This window comes from Gossypium raimondii, chromosome 11 (assembly GCF_025698545.1).
Source record: "Gossypium raimondii isolate GPD5lz chromosome 11, ASM2569854v1, whole genome shotgun sequence".
Lineage (NCBI taxonomy): Eukaryota > Viridiplantae > Streptophyta > Magnoliopsida > Malvales > Malvaceae > Gossypium > Gossypium raimondii.
In genome coordinates, this window is record NC_068575.1 from 47,557,483 (window position 1) to 47,572,393 (window position 14,911).

The following is a 14,911-nucleotide window of genomic DNA, read 5'->3' on the forward strand; positions in this document are numbered from 1 at the left end:
AATTGCTAAAAAGACTATTTTAGGGTTGGTTTCGTTTTTGGATTTGGGAGTGTTGCTATTCTAGTGACACTGCATAAGTTTCTTAAGTGACCATAGATCTTGGTGCTCTGGCTCGTATTGTTTTTGCATTGATGATGGTGCGTTTCAATGCTGCATTTTTTGGTGTCATTTTGGTTGATCAAGAACTGGAGATTCTCGTCTTTGTTGGAAGGATCCCTATCATTGTTTCTTACTTCTAAGGATTGGGAGTGAGTGAAGATCAGTGAGTGGATGGATAATCGAGTCAACTATGCCATTTAGTTGGAGAAAACTCGAAGGAACCTTAGAAAACTCAAAAGAAACGTAAGATGTTTTTCTTTGACCGGTAACCAATTGTTTTAGGCCCAGTACATTGGGACAAAAAACACTTCTGAGATAAAAGTATTGCTACGCAATATACTTGAGTTTTTCACAAATGTTTTTTACCCTTTTTTTTTTTTTGTTTTGAAAAGCGTTGTTATGGTGGAAAGTTCTTTTGCTACAAGTTCAATTCACAACCTTGCATGCGATACAATATGTTTATGGAAGATAATTATTCGAGTGGAAAATTTAGACTTCAAAAATAGTTCAAAGGATAATACATTTTGTATAAAAATGGATGGAACTTAGTGCATCAACTATTAATGCACTAATTTCTAACAAATGTGTCAATTCATATAATAATTATCGATGTCTAATCATATAATATTTAACTATTGTATCAAATCTTATGACATTTAAAACACACTAATTTCCTGCTCTACTCTTCCTCCCAGAGAAAGTGGAAGCTTTTGGATAAGGATTATGAGGTTACATGCAAGAGAAGTCTCGTTGGCATTTCTCCTCAAGAAAGAAAGGAGATAAACCAGAATATAAAACGCAATTTGCAGAATGCACCTTGAATGATGACTTGTATACATATGTATATATCCAACCATGTTATGACAAACAAGCAAGGGAAGGAATGAAACAAGTTCTTTAGTCAACTTCCTAAATCTTACTAAGCTAAGAAAAGCATACACAAAATTAAGCTTTTCATTCTGCTCTGCATAGCTTATATGTTTAGACGCAAGCTGCAAAGAAAAACCAATAAACACAAAAAACTTACACTAATAACGCTTTCCTAGAATAACACCGATGATTACGGACACAAAAGCTACACCAAAAATGAACTTTAAGGTGGTCAAGGGCGAAGCAACCTCGTGGTTGGTAGGAGTTGATGAAGAGGATGCAGCTTGCACTGAAGCTGCTTCCAACTTTTTCTTGCTCTTCCGTTTTGATGGTGCTGAAAATGTTAATCCATCAATATCTTTGGATTTCACCTCTACTCCATCCTTCAATTCGGCTGAACTTCCACCACCCTGCAAACACATGATTTAACACATGATTTAGGGGTAAGCAACAACTTTCAGATTTTCACAAGAAAAATGTAGCCAAATGATCTTGAATAGTGTTATATACTTCTACTCAGAAGGATTTACATGTAGCTACCAATTTTCGTAGCTTTTCTTTCACGGCTTCAGCCAAAGTGTGCATGAAAGAACCGGACTATAAGAGCAGAGAGGGGATTAAAATATTAACTGACCTTCGCAGCTACTTGCAGTTTATCTTCCAACTCTTTGACCTTCTTTTCAAGTAGTAATGTTTCCTTATTTTTTGCTTCTAGCTCTTCATGGCAGCAGTTTAAAGCAGCTTCTCGTTCCGCCTCTTTCTGATTGTTTGACATTCAGCAAAGAACAGACAGTTAGTTCCGATTCTTCAGTACTGATAATTTCAAACATTACAATGATGAGAAATCTTAATCTCTTTAAAATTGACGCACTTGTTTATCGATAGCATCTCTATAGCCTAGATCTTGTGCATGGTCAGCCTGTCTTTGGGCAGCTATTTGAACCTACAAGTGACAAACCAATTAGTTAAGAACTAATCATTTGCAAATAATTCGGAAAAGAACTGAAGTCATTTTCCTTATTTATTAACAGAGTACTATACCGCTTGTTTTAATTGAGTTTCAAGTTTCACCAACTGTTCTTCAAGTTCTTTGGCACGAGTTTGCGTCCCGGAACTCTCTGCGATCTTATCCTTGAGATTTTTAAGCTCCAATATCAGAGATTGTTCTTTTTCTTTTTCATTTTCCAATTGCTCTTGAAGCTGTAATATTGCAGATTGAAGTTCCTTCTTTGTATCCTGATGTGTTTTATTGAGCAGGTTATTCTCCTCCATTAGTGAAGAAATCTGTAACATCAAAAAAAGAGAGAAACAGAGGTACTTTTATATTACAAAAATAGAAAACAATCATACTATGCTCTAAAATTTTTGACAGAACCTGAGACTGAAATCTCCGCCCTTCAGAAGCTATTTGCTGAGTTAAATCTTCTATAGCCTTCTTTGAAGAGTGAAGTTGATCAGCAGTTTCATCCTTCTCTGCCAGGGCAGCAGCAAGTTTGCCTTCCAAATCACTAAGTTTTGACTCGCATGTGGCGAGTTCCTCAGTCAGCTCCAAATTTGCCTCGGCCAGCCCTCCACTTTCCTTCTCAAAGTGAGATGACTTGGTTTGCAGCTCCTCATCAAGGCTTTCCAGCTGCTTTAGTTTTACAAGAGTCTCTTCCGCCTCAACTTCACAAGATACAGCAATTTCGGAAGCTTCGTGAGTTTGTTCTTCATAAGTTTTAATTTGGTTTTCAAGCACATTCAACTTTTCAATCAGGTCATTGGCTTCTGATTCTTTCTTGGTGTATTTCTCAATAGCTTCATGTAAACGTGCTTCTGCTTCCACAATTCTGGATTCGGCTTGATCTCGATGTTCTAAAGCCTTTGTAGGCTGATCCGATAATTCTCTAATTGTGTATACATGAGAAGCAATTTCTTGAGGAGTTACTTCCTTCTCCGAAACTGCCGAATTAAGCAATTCCTGAAGCTCATCAACTCGGCCCTTGAGCTGAATGTTTGTCTGAACTAGAAGTTCGCTCTCCGAGGTAGATTGAAGAGCTTTATTTTCTACTTCCAACATCTCTTTTCTGAGCTGCTCATTTGTGCTTTCCAACGAAGCCAGCTTCTTTAAACTCTGATCCAATTCTTCTTTTAGAGTTGCGGATTGTCCAGATGCTTGAGCAACCTGTTCTTCATAAACTTTTATCTGATCTTCAAACGATTTAAGTTTCTCAAACAGAGATTTTGCCTCCGAATCCTTGTTGGTGAAGCTTTCCATCAGTTCTTGGAGCTTAACCTCCGAATCCCTTGATAGAGATTCATGTAATGACTCGAGCTCTGAGTTCCTCGCACTAGCTTGCTCTAATACTTTTACATGTTGCTCTAGTTCCTCTTCAGCAGCTTTAAGCTTTTCCATTACCTCACTTTCTCTCAAACCAGCAGCCTTAAGATCATTTTCAATGCTTTCCAATTTCCGTTGTGTCATATTTAAATCATCCCTCAGTATCTCCACCAGATTTTCTGCTTCAGCAAGCTTTTCACTGGAGCCTCGGGACGCCTCTTCTAACTTTTTCTTCTCATCTGTTGCTAAATTCAAGCACTCCGTCAATTCCTTCTCCTTCTCGTTGGCCATATGCACTGCAATTTCAAGGCTTGATGCTCTAGCTTGGAATGCCTCGAGTTCGTGTGTAAGTTCAGATGCCTTATCAGAGTATCTACTGGACTCGGCCTCTGTGTCTCCGCATTCCTTTTCTAATTTGCTTATCTGTTCTTCGAGTTCCTGAATCCGGTATTTCTCAGCTTCAAGTAACAGCTCCAACTCATTGACCTTTTTATCGGCACCCTCTAATTTGGAATGAGAATTCTGGAACAGATCCTCTAGCTCAAGGCTGCGCTGATGACTCATATTAGCTCGGTCCTCATGTTGAGCACTTCTCTCAGCAGAAACCTTCAACTCCTTCAAGAGCTCTGTATTCTTAATTGTTGACTGGTTTAGAGCTGATTCTAGCAGATTTACCTTCTCCTGATATTCCTGCATTTGTTTGTTTAATAGTTCTTTTTCTTCCTCGGCCTCTCCCAATTTGGTAGTAAGTTCAGATATTTTCCCTGAGAATTCCTTCAGCTCTTTCTCGGCTTCAAAGCCTTTTAGTTCTACCAAATTTAGCTGTTGTTCAAGCTCCACGTTTCTCTGCTCAGCCGCTATAAAACGTGCTTCAAGCTCCCTCAGTTTCGATTTTGCAACCTCTTCTGTTTCATTTGATGCCTTAATTATATCCTCTAGCTCAAGATTCTTTTCAGTAGCAGTTGCTGCAGCAACTCCCGATTCGCTATGAAGCTCCTCCAGAGATTTCAGTTTCTGTTCAAGCTCCTGATTATTAGATAGAGCCTGAGACAATAGAGAATCAGTTTTACAGAAATTCTCGTTTGAAAGCTTCAATTTTTCTTCGAGTTCACTGCACGACTCCTTCAGCCGTGCTGCATTGCTGCTGAGATCCGACATGTCTATTTCTAGAGCTTCTTTTTCTTTTAGCACTTTGCTTAATTCTTCTTTCACCACGGAGAGCTGAATTTCTTGATCCTTCATCTCGTTTTCGACAAATTCCCTTGCTTTGACTTCCTCCTCCAATTTTAACTTAATATCTTCCAACTCAGAAACCTTTACTTGAAGATCTTCTTTAGTTGCAGCAAAAATATTCTCAAGCGTTGAGATATTTTCCCTCACTTTAGATTCCGAAGCTTTTTTCAAGTCCAACTCGTTAGCCAATTCACTGATAAGAGCTTCCTTCGAAGCAAGCCTTTGCTCCAAATCCAAAACTAGTGATTTAGAAATTGCCAATTCTTCTTGAGCAGCAGAAAGTTCAGCTGTTGTGCTTTGAAGTGCCGCATTAACCTTCTGATTTTCAGCAACCTTCTCATACAGGCCCTCGATTTCTTCCTTTAGGGAGGCCATCTGATCTTCCATTTCTTTTGCACCAAGTTTCGCAGTTTCAAGCAATCTCTCAGACTCCAAAGCTCGTTGCATCTCAGACTCAGCATGCAAGCCACTTTGTTTTTGCAATTCTTCTAACTTCCGTGCTTCTTCCACTGAACTCCGCAAATCCTGCTCCAACTCTTGCATCCTCTTTCTTGAGTTTTCAATTTCGATGTTGAGACCATCAAATGCTTCCTTCACTTCAGCGAGTTCCTTTTGTTTGGCCTCTTGAGCTTGGAAAGCCTCTTTCAAATTTGCTAACTCTAAACTGTATCTCTGTTCAGCTTCAATGATCTGCTCCTGCAATTTTTTATTACTGAGATCAAGTTCATCATACTGCTTTCCCACTTCATCCAACTTCTCCTTTGCAAGCAAAGCTTCATCCTTCAGTCTGCTATTTTCTGATTCAAAATCCTTTAATGCTCCGGTCACTCTTTCCAATTCAAGCTCGAGTTCCTTCATCTTTTCTTGGGCTTCAAGTAGTTCTCTACCTGGATTGCTTAAGCTTCTTTCGATGGTAGTTGACTCATCGCCCTGGTTGGGTGAGGGCTTAGCGACATTTGAACCGTCCTTCATATCTAGTGCTTCCTTCTCTACTTTAATGAATTCTCCATCCAAGGCGGTTTCTTCTTCGTCTTTGTTTCCTTCCTTTCCGACCTGTGGCAAGTCTCCATTTGAGGCCCATCATGCCTCAAGCCATAACCATTAGAAAGGAATGCACAACCGAGAATCAACTGAACTATTTATGGAAATAATGTATAAATGAACCAAAAATTACCATTTCAAAGTTAGCATGCAGGGGAAATGAGTTTGATTTAAGAGTGAGCATATTATTATTGCAAATAAAAAATTACTAAAACAGAAACACCCTGCAGAAAACAGAAATACGGTCTTACATTAACAGGCTCGGCAATGTTTTCAGTATCCTTAAGAGCTTCCTTCACTGGGATTTCAGTACTTGCTAGGTTCTCTCCTTCCATATTTGAATAAAATAAATTCTGGTTTTATCACTTGTTCACCTGTAATCATTGAAGTTCACAGTTCAGAATGAAAAGAGGAGAGAAAACGTGTAAATCATGCATTTTTTAGTCAATTATCAATTCAGTTTGCGTATGCAGAATGAAAAGAAAAGGAGAGACATCATGTATGCATGTAATATTGAATCATATTCGAACAACAATATCATTAGATAGGGATAAAATATTATGTTAATCGATGATGATGTTGGTATTATTTTTTTAAATTTTTTTATAGGTTTATACTTTGTGAAGCAAGAGTGTTTAAAATGATTCTTTTTTTACTTATAAATTATATGCAAAGCATGTAACATTAAAAACTAGTACTAATAAAAAAAACATGTTGGTTGAGTCTTGTCATGGGTATTATTGTCAATGTAGGAGGATGTGAGTTCGAGTGCGTTGAAGTGTATTATTATCTTATTTATGAATTGATTTTTAGATATTTTTTATTATTTTACGAACCATATTTAAGGAAAATATCTTTTCTTCTAAATATTTTGAACTGTTATTCATTTTCTAATATATAGAAAAGAAAGAGCAGTGGTATTATGGTGTTGAAGGATATAGATATTTGTAAATTTGAAATGAATGATGTGCAGTTGGTATAAGGAAGATGATGCCATTGTCAATTTGCCACCTAACAACAATAACCATACCACTTAATTAAGGGTTCGCATTGTTTCCATCACATTCCCGTATAAGGAAATGGCTCTTCTTAAGATTAACCACATTTTTTTGCTATATTTTTCATCATTATTTGTTTTAACTTTTTTTTATTTTTCAAGGGACAAAAAAGTGTATATTTATTTTTAGTTCCGTCTTTTTTATTATTATTATTATTATTATTATTATTATTATTAACTTTTGCATTATTACTTTTGTTTTATGTTTTATATGTATATATAATATTATTTTATTATATAATTTTTAGAAGTGTAGTTTCTTTGAAAATATCTAACATTATCAGAATATTTAATAAATTTTAACTTATACATAATTAATTAATAAAAATTATGACTACAAATAATTAAGTAAACAAGGTTTTTAATATAATTTAGGTAGGTTCTAAAGTTGTTGGCATGAAAGGTTTAAACTCTACGTCGAAACCTACCCTTTCTCAATTACTTCTAAAATTTGTATGCTTGTTTTGATATAAAAAATATTTTTAACTATAGTATCATTTGATATGTAAATTTTAATAATTTTATATTATTTTTAACTTATCAAATAGGTAAAAAATTTGATTATTACAAATTTTAATTTAATCTATTCGTTTGTTAAATTTCTTCTATTTATGTTTTCATCTCACTCCTAACATTATTTTTTATCTAAAGATATATAACGTTATTAATCTCAATATTATTGTAATTAATCGAAAAAGTCTAAATTAATCAAGATCAACATTATTTTTGACAAATGAGTTTAAATTTAATGTACAATTTGATATCTTTTTATCCTATTAAGTACCTATATTTAGTATAGTTTTTGTTATATAAGGTCTAATTATTTTGACAAAACCAATTGAATGTCACTATGATATTATTGTATGTAAGGTTTAGGTCTCAAACTTTAAAAGGTTCGAGTTTGAGTTCTAATGTTTGCAATTTTAATGTATAGGTTTCCTTCTCACTGTTCAGTATATCTTGTGTAAGTTTTATTTGATTCTTTTAGATTAATTTAATTTTTGTCCGGTTCTTCCGCTCTACATTATATTGAATGAATTCTATACTATAGTTGATCGAATATATAATTTAAACTAATATATATATACATATTAAAATTAAAATAAAAATAATTAAAAATTATACTGTTTTATTTTTTTCAAACTATTTTACTCCTTTATAAAAATAAAAGAAATAATTTTATAAAAAATAAATCAAAATTATGAAAACATTCTTTGGACCGCATAAAATATTATAATTTCTTATGAAAAATGAACTTTTAATTATTTTATATATTTATAAATGATTGTATTTATTTAATTTTGAAATGACATAATCATCATATTATTATATTATTCACGTATTAAATATTTATATGCAAATATTATGCCATTTGATGCAATCAACAATTTTGTAACGAAATTTATATATATATATACTTAAAAATTTAAATACAGGATTGCACGCTAAAACTAAATTCAAATAGCAGTATTTTTTTTCAGTTTCACTAGTACAAAATAATATTGTAAAAGGGCAATGCTAGAACATCATTTTAGGGGAAGCGAATTGTGAATGGTAAATTTTAAGGGGATAAAACTACAATTTTTTCATTATATCAACTTATAATTTGTTAATTATTAGGGCTTGAAAGTAATTTATCATTTTGAGAAGGTAAAAGTCACTGCCTACCCTCGATCAAATTCACCTTAAGTAGAAGATATGTACAAAATATATGTTCGACCAACTATAATATGAAATTCAACCAATGCAATAAGAGGAAGGACATGGAAATAGTTAAAATTATTTGAAAAGAACCGGACAAAATCCATACAAGACATATGTACATAGTGGGAGGAAGACCATACATCACAATTGCAAATAACTAGCCTTCGAAGTTAACGAGCCTTCGAAGTCTGAGCTTCAACCTTACCAATAGTGTCAAGTTCTTATTAGTGAAATAAGAATATATTAACCCAACTAAGGTAAAAGTACTATGAAGGTTCCCATAATAGGAGTGAGATTGTATTTTATCGTCTATACTTAAAAAAATTGACAAATTAATCTATATACATTAAATCAAAAAATAAATTGGTCATTTTGTTAAACATTTCATCCATTGTTGCTATTAAAAATTAATCTTTGTATTTTAACATGAGGTACACATGACATGCCACATGTCATTGTGTGATTATTTTGTCAATCACACCAATTTTTTACAATATAAATAGATAAAAAATTTAACAAAAATAATAAATTTACTATTTGATCTAATATATATAAATTTATTTATTTATTCTTAGAATAGAAAAAAATAAAATACGATATTACTTCTACTACAACGGGACTTTTACCACCCAACTGAGTACAACGCTTTGTTTTCTTTGTGATTGATCCGTTACCAAAAAGGAAAGAAAGAAAAACTCGATCTTTTCCTACTATTCCAAATTAGAACATCGAAAATAGTGGTCATCGTCAATCATGCGAGGTCAATTAAGTTAGTGGGGCCCAAAAGGGTGCCATCAAATAGGCACCCCATCACTTTGGCTTGTCTTTTGTTCAATGTACCAAAGCATATCCGAATCAATTACTTCTTCTAAAAAAATATAATAAGCCATCGTGACAGCTAATTTTACTAATTCAATAAAGAAGCCCGTCCATCCCCCCATCCTTCTCCCTCAATTTCATCTTTTCCATTTTTTTGGATTTCCAATCTTAGGGTTTAAGTATGCTCGATTGTGAGGTTTTTTATATTTGAGTTTCCATGAATTAGTAATTCATTTTATTTGAGTACAATAATTTATGTCTATTAAGATTGATAATATAATTAGATAAGACTTACAAAAAAAACTATACTTTTAGAAAATTTAAATTTTAGTTGTATTTTTATTTTATAATTTTAGTTCTTGTCATTTGATTTAAAAATTATTGATATGTTGTGAATAGTTTTTTATTAGATTTTAATATGTAACGGTTTAATATTTAAAGTTAATTTAAATTTTAAATTGAGTAAAACAATGAAAATGCTTAAAGACCATTGCTTTATCAAACCAACTTTTTTTTACTTTTATTTTAGTTTTCCTTTTATTAAAATTTTTAAAACTAGATGATTAGTTCAACTGATCGATTTGATTTTAATTAGACAAATTATTAAAAAATAATAAAAATAAAAAAATAAGTTCAATTAAATTTTTTAAGCTCAGTTTTGAAAGGATGACTCAAAAACCAATTCTCGATCCATCGGTCGGTAACCGATCCAACTCAATTCTAATGACCATACCTTTTACTACTGCAACTCTTAATTTATGTTTATTATTTAATCCTTCAACTATACTATTTTTAAATTTTTAAATTACTTTAATATTTAAATTATCATTTTCTTATCAGCTTACTCAAAAATTAAAATTTATCAGTAAAAATGTCAAGTGAGTAAATTTTTTGTAAAATAGGTGGAAAATATAATTTAAATACAAAAAAATCGAAAACAGGTAATTTTTAACATAACCCAAACATTTAAGTCATTAATTCAAGGAATCAACAACGGTTCCAAGCGGAGTGCAATCAGTCAAATATCGTTTCCAGATAGTCAATTTAATTTTCTAGAAAATAATAAATTAGAAAGGAATTCTATACGTTACATAGTCCTTTGAGATCTAAAACACTTTGAAGTTTTAACCCCTTGGAATTGAAACACTATCTAATGGAAAAACAACAAAAAGGGAAAAAAAAAAAGGAAGAAGAAATTGGTGTTATGAAGAGGATCAAATTCGACACTAATCCTAACAATTGGCGAAAGAATTGCTGTTTTTTCTTTCACTTTCTCTAGAAAAAGGAAAAATCATCCACCAAAAATTATCTAAGCGATGTCTGATCATGATGATCCATCATATATTTGAAATAAACATGCAACAAGGGGAGAAAAAAAGAAGAAAACAGAAACATCGAAAGAGATAAGAGAGATTCTTGCCTGATGAGAAAAGTCGGATTGATTTGCTTTGCTTTGGCTTGCCTTATTATTTGTTTAATGGTGTTTTCTTTTACTTTGAGAAGCTAAGGGAAAATAATTGCTGAAAAATTCAGAAAGGAGGAAGAGAGGTGAAGTGGAGGTGATGAAAATAAAAATAAGATAGACAAAAGAGAATCTTTGATATAAAGAGCAAAGGGCAGCAACACTTTTTTTCTTTTGTACCAAAAGAAATTAATTGGACTAAATTTGAATTAATTTAAAAATTCCTTACTTCAATATTCATTTCCACAAAAACTAACAAATTCTCTCGTAATGACAATTTCTCCTCCCTAAAACGTTCCCTTTTCATTGTCGCTGGCGTCATTTTTTTTTTGTTTTTAATGATAAATTTAGTTACTAATATTTACATGTTTTGTCAAAATAGTCTTAGTTGAATTTTTGAGCTTTTTTGTGATTAACCTTTATTTTTCTCAAATTATTTTTTAATAGATTCGATGAAAATATGGTTAAAAATTTAATAGGATAATGTAGAATTTCATATGTAGAATATTTTAATGAGATATAATTTATTAATTAGATAATTACATTTATTTTATTTAAATCAAGAGTTATTTTTTAATTTCATGTATGATTTATTTATTTTATTATTTTCACATATAATCATCTTATTGGGTTACTTAAGTAATAAATTACATCTTATTAAAATATTCCACATATGAAATTACATATCATTACGTTAACTTTTTAACATAATTTTTATCAAATCATTAAAAATAATTTAAAAAAGAACAAAGGTTGATGGCTAAAAAAGGCTCATAAATACAATTAGGGTCATTTTGACAAAACATATAAACGTTAGTGGCCAAATTTGTCATTAAACCTTTTTTTTCATTTTTATTTTTGATACAATAACACGTAGACCCATTTTCTTTTTTCTTTGTGGTCTCTAGCTATCAAAATGACAGGAGGCAATGTCACACCCGACGTACAAGGGATCGTGATCAAGGCACACAAAACAGTTCAATGCAATCATTTGAGTTGATTGAGCTTACTTAATCTACCAAGCCTAGCTTAATTCTTGGACCATTATGGAAAACTCATCTACTTGAAGCCTAGCGAATCAGTAAACACTCAAGTAACTTGTATTTTACTAGGGTAATTTTATAATCTTAAAGATAAGATTATTGAGAGTTTAAATTCCTTAAGACTATCTACAATAGCTTTGAATGTGAGACGTTAATGTAATTCAATCTATATCGTTGGATGTAAGGGAGCACAACTATAAATAAAGGTCTTCCCCACCTCATTTTGTATATTGTATCATTGGCAATTTGGTAATCAAAGTGAGAGCATTTACTCAAAGCTTTCTTGAGCCTTTCTGTTTTTTCTTTCTTGTTTCAATTAGTTGTTTTATAGCATCGATGCCTTAGAGAATTCTCTTTGAGATTCTCAAATTCGAGGGTTCAAGCTAACTTAGGAAATTTTGAAGGGAATTCACAGCCTAAGGCCGCATGATTTGCTATGCTAAAGTTCAAGTTCGTGATAGCTGGTATTAGAGCCAAGTTCATTAAAGTGTATAGTTATGATGACAAACAATAAAGATGATCAAAATAACCTATTATAGACCCATGAGAGGTCTAGGAAAGCTAGCAGTTCATGGGATATGCTGTCAATGATGGATGGTATAGTTGCCAAACTCGAGGAATCCATGGGTGATGTAAAAGAAAGCCTCCATGTGATTGAGCACTACGTTGCAGAGTTGGAATCTGTGGGAGATGAGCTCAATGAATAGATGCAAAAGGCTTTTAACGCTAATGTAAGAGTATGCAGGGGGCTCTCAACTCCATTATAGATACACTGATCCAAAAGGATAATGCTCTTGAAACCATGGTGGAGGTTCTGAAGAAATAGGTGGACAAGCTTAAGGGGGAGTTTGTTTTATGCAAAGCATATCGGAAAAATTCGATTAAGAAAAATGATTTACAGTTATAGCGGAAGTTTAATTAAAACTAAGCCAATTTGTGATATTTATACTAATAAACTTTTATCGAAAAGTACTTGTGCTTTGTGTAAGACAGGTTCAGGTTGATCTTATCTTTCAAACAAATCGCGTCGAGAGTGGGCTCGAGCAACACGATAATGTCCACTAAACTAACTGATAAATTGACCAAGACAAGTGCACCTATAAATTAATATTATAACTATGGTGAGCACAAATATCGTACCCTCAAGGACTGCAATTACTAGTAATTATTACCTTTTTATTATTTAACCTAATAATTCAAAAGATTTATTAAAATTAAATAATGAATGCACCAAAGAATGAAACACAAAAATAATCAAGTATAAACCAAGTGACAAAACAATACCTAGGTAAGAAACCACCTAGATTTTATTTATAAATCTAAATCTAATTTATGCAATTTATTTTCTTAACTTTTTATCCGTAGAAATCCTTAATTTATGCTAATATCTCTTTCGAGCATAAGAGTAACTAACTCTAGGTTAATTAATTGAAATTTCTTTCTAATTAAAACCTCTATTTTTGCATTAATTTTCTCTATGGATCCCCTATTAGATTTAAATCTAATCTGGTAGATTTATGTTGTCCTATTTCTAGGATTATATGTAACTCCATTCAATTATGCAAAATATCTAATCACAAGAAGGATCTATTCAACCTTAGACTTATGCACATCAAACATGATTTAACACTCTAAAATTGTTAACCCAAAATAATAAAGCATTCACAATTGAAAAAAAAGACTAAAAGTTTATTGCATAAAATAGAGATCAAACAATAGAATTCATCTTAAGATTTATCTCCTCTAGGTATTAAGAGAAACAATTTATAATGGCAAGAATAAACACCAAAAATACAATATAACCACTAGAATAAAAGTCGGAACTTAATTATAAATCATTTGAGCTTAATTACATATGTCCAATCGGTCTCTCCGCTAGCTCGTTGAAACCATAAATGAATTGTGTGTTTGAATAGAAATAAACGGAATGAATAAGAAATGAGAAATGAGAAACATTCAGAAATGATCATGATTTTTTCTGATATGGAAAAAAAGAATCATTTGGAAATGAATGTAAGTTTCCAAAATGGAAATGGAAATTATTCTTTTGCAATTCTATATGGATTACTTAAAAATGATCAGAAGAATAAGTTTATGTTTTTCAGCTGTTTTAAAGCTCGAAAATGAAAATAAACCATTTGGTCATAGTGAACATATTGAGTGGTGAAATGTTAAACATATTTTCTCAAATATTTTATCAAGAGTAAAATCATCATAATTTTACTGATGATAAAATTAGGATGATAATTATTTAATATAAAATATTAAAGTTTATTTTGGGAAATAGAAAAACAATATTGGGCTGGATTAAATTATAAAGTGTTGGGTTAAAAGTTTAAAAAGCGCATATAATTGGGCTCAATACGATGAGATGCCCGAATCCCTATCATAATACATATGAGGGGAAGCACACCCTATTAGCTCCTCTCTCTGTCCTAGTTTGATTAGGAAGTTGTTTTTCTATTTGAAATAAACATTTACAATTCAATAAGTGTTCTACCTTCTCTCCCTATAAATAGATGGCACCGGTAAAGCTATTAACACAACTTTGAGAGGTTGTTACTCTACCCAAAAATAGAGAGAATTTGTTCTCAACTATCAAGTATATTTTTCCAGAATAACAATTCTACCAATTTCTATTAAGGAAGAGAATTTTCGTTTTCATCCCAAATAAAAGTGAAAAACTTTTTCTAGTTTTGTGTTTCGATTCAATTGGTTCAGGCCCACATTCGAAGTAGGTCATCGTACGAGAATAGTGAAAAAGATCATTTGGTTGAAAGCTGTGAACAACGAATGTCTACTAAGCCGAAAACACAAATATGAATTCAGTTATGGTTTATTACTATAAATATCACAAACTGAGTCAGTTTTCAAAACTTTAAATTTCCGTTGTGCAAGAAAATTTTTTCAAACCAAATTTTTTCTAATAGGAACCGGCTCTAGTTCAGAAAATAATGCAATTTTTGAACCATCTACCCCGGATTCCCATATTGGATCGTCTTCAGATTCAGTGCCCTCTTCATTCTCAATCCCCCAACATGTCTAGGGTTGGATGTCCCCTCGCCGGTGAAGGCCATAGGGAGTACATCGTGCCTTCTTGTATAGTTGTTGAAACAACCAAAATCACCTGTTGATTACCTACCGGTGGAACTTGATGCCATACCCCTATAAGTGTTCTTAATGCAAAACATCGACTAACTAAAGTTCAAATCAAAACCATTAACTAAATGTCATGTCGGGGTCCAATATTCTGAGTTACCGCC

The 14,911-nt window shown here is 32.2% G+C and overlaps 1 protein-coding gene across 1 annotated transcript; it reads right to left on the reverse strand.

The window, feature by feature from the left end:
* Positions 1–891: 891 nt before the first annotated feature.
* On the reverse strand, positions 892–10,775 carry LOC105803496 (uncharacterized). The gene is made up of 7 exons (XM_012635717.2): positions 10,564–10,775; positions 5,815–5,937; positions 2,345–5,575; positions 2,011–2,253; positions 1,841–1,912; positions 1,604–1,729; positions 892–1,379 (listed from the first exon to the last, which is right to left on the reverse strand). Exons 2-7 carry the CDS (start codon positions 5,896–5,898, stop codon positions 1,128–1,130), a joined length of 4,008 nt encoding a protein of 1,335 aa, XP_012491171.1. The 5' UTR covers positions 5,899–5,937; positions 10,564–10,775; the 3' UTR covers positions 892–1,127.
* Between the last annotated feature and the right edge of the window lie 4,136 nt (positions 10,776–14,911).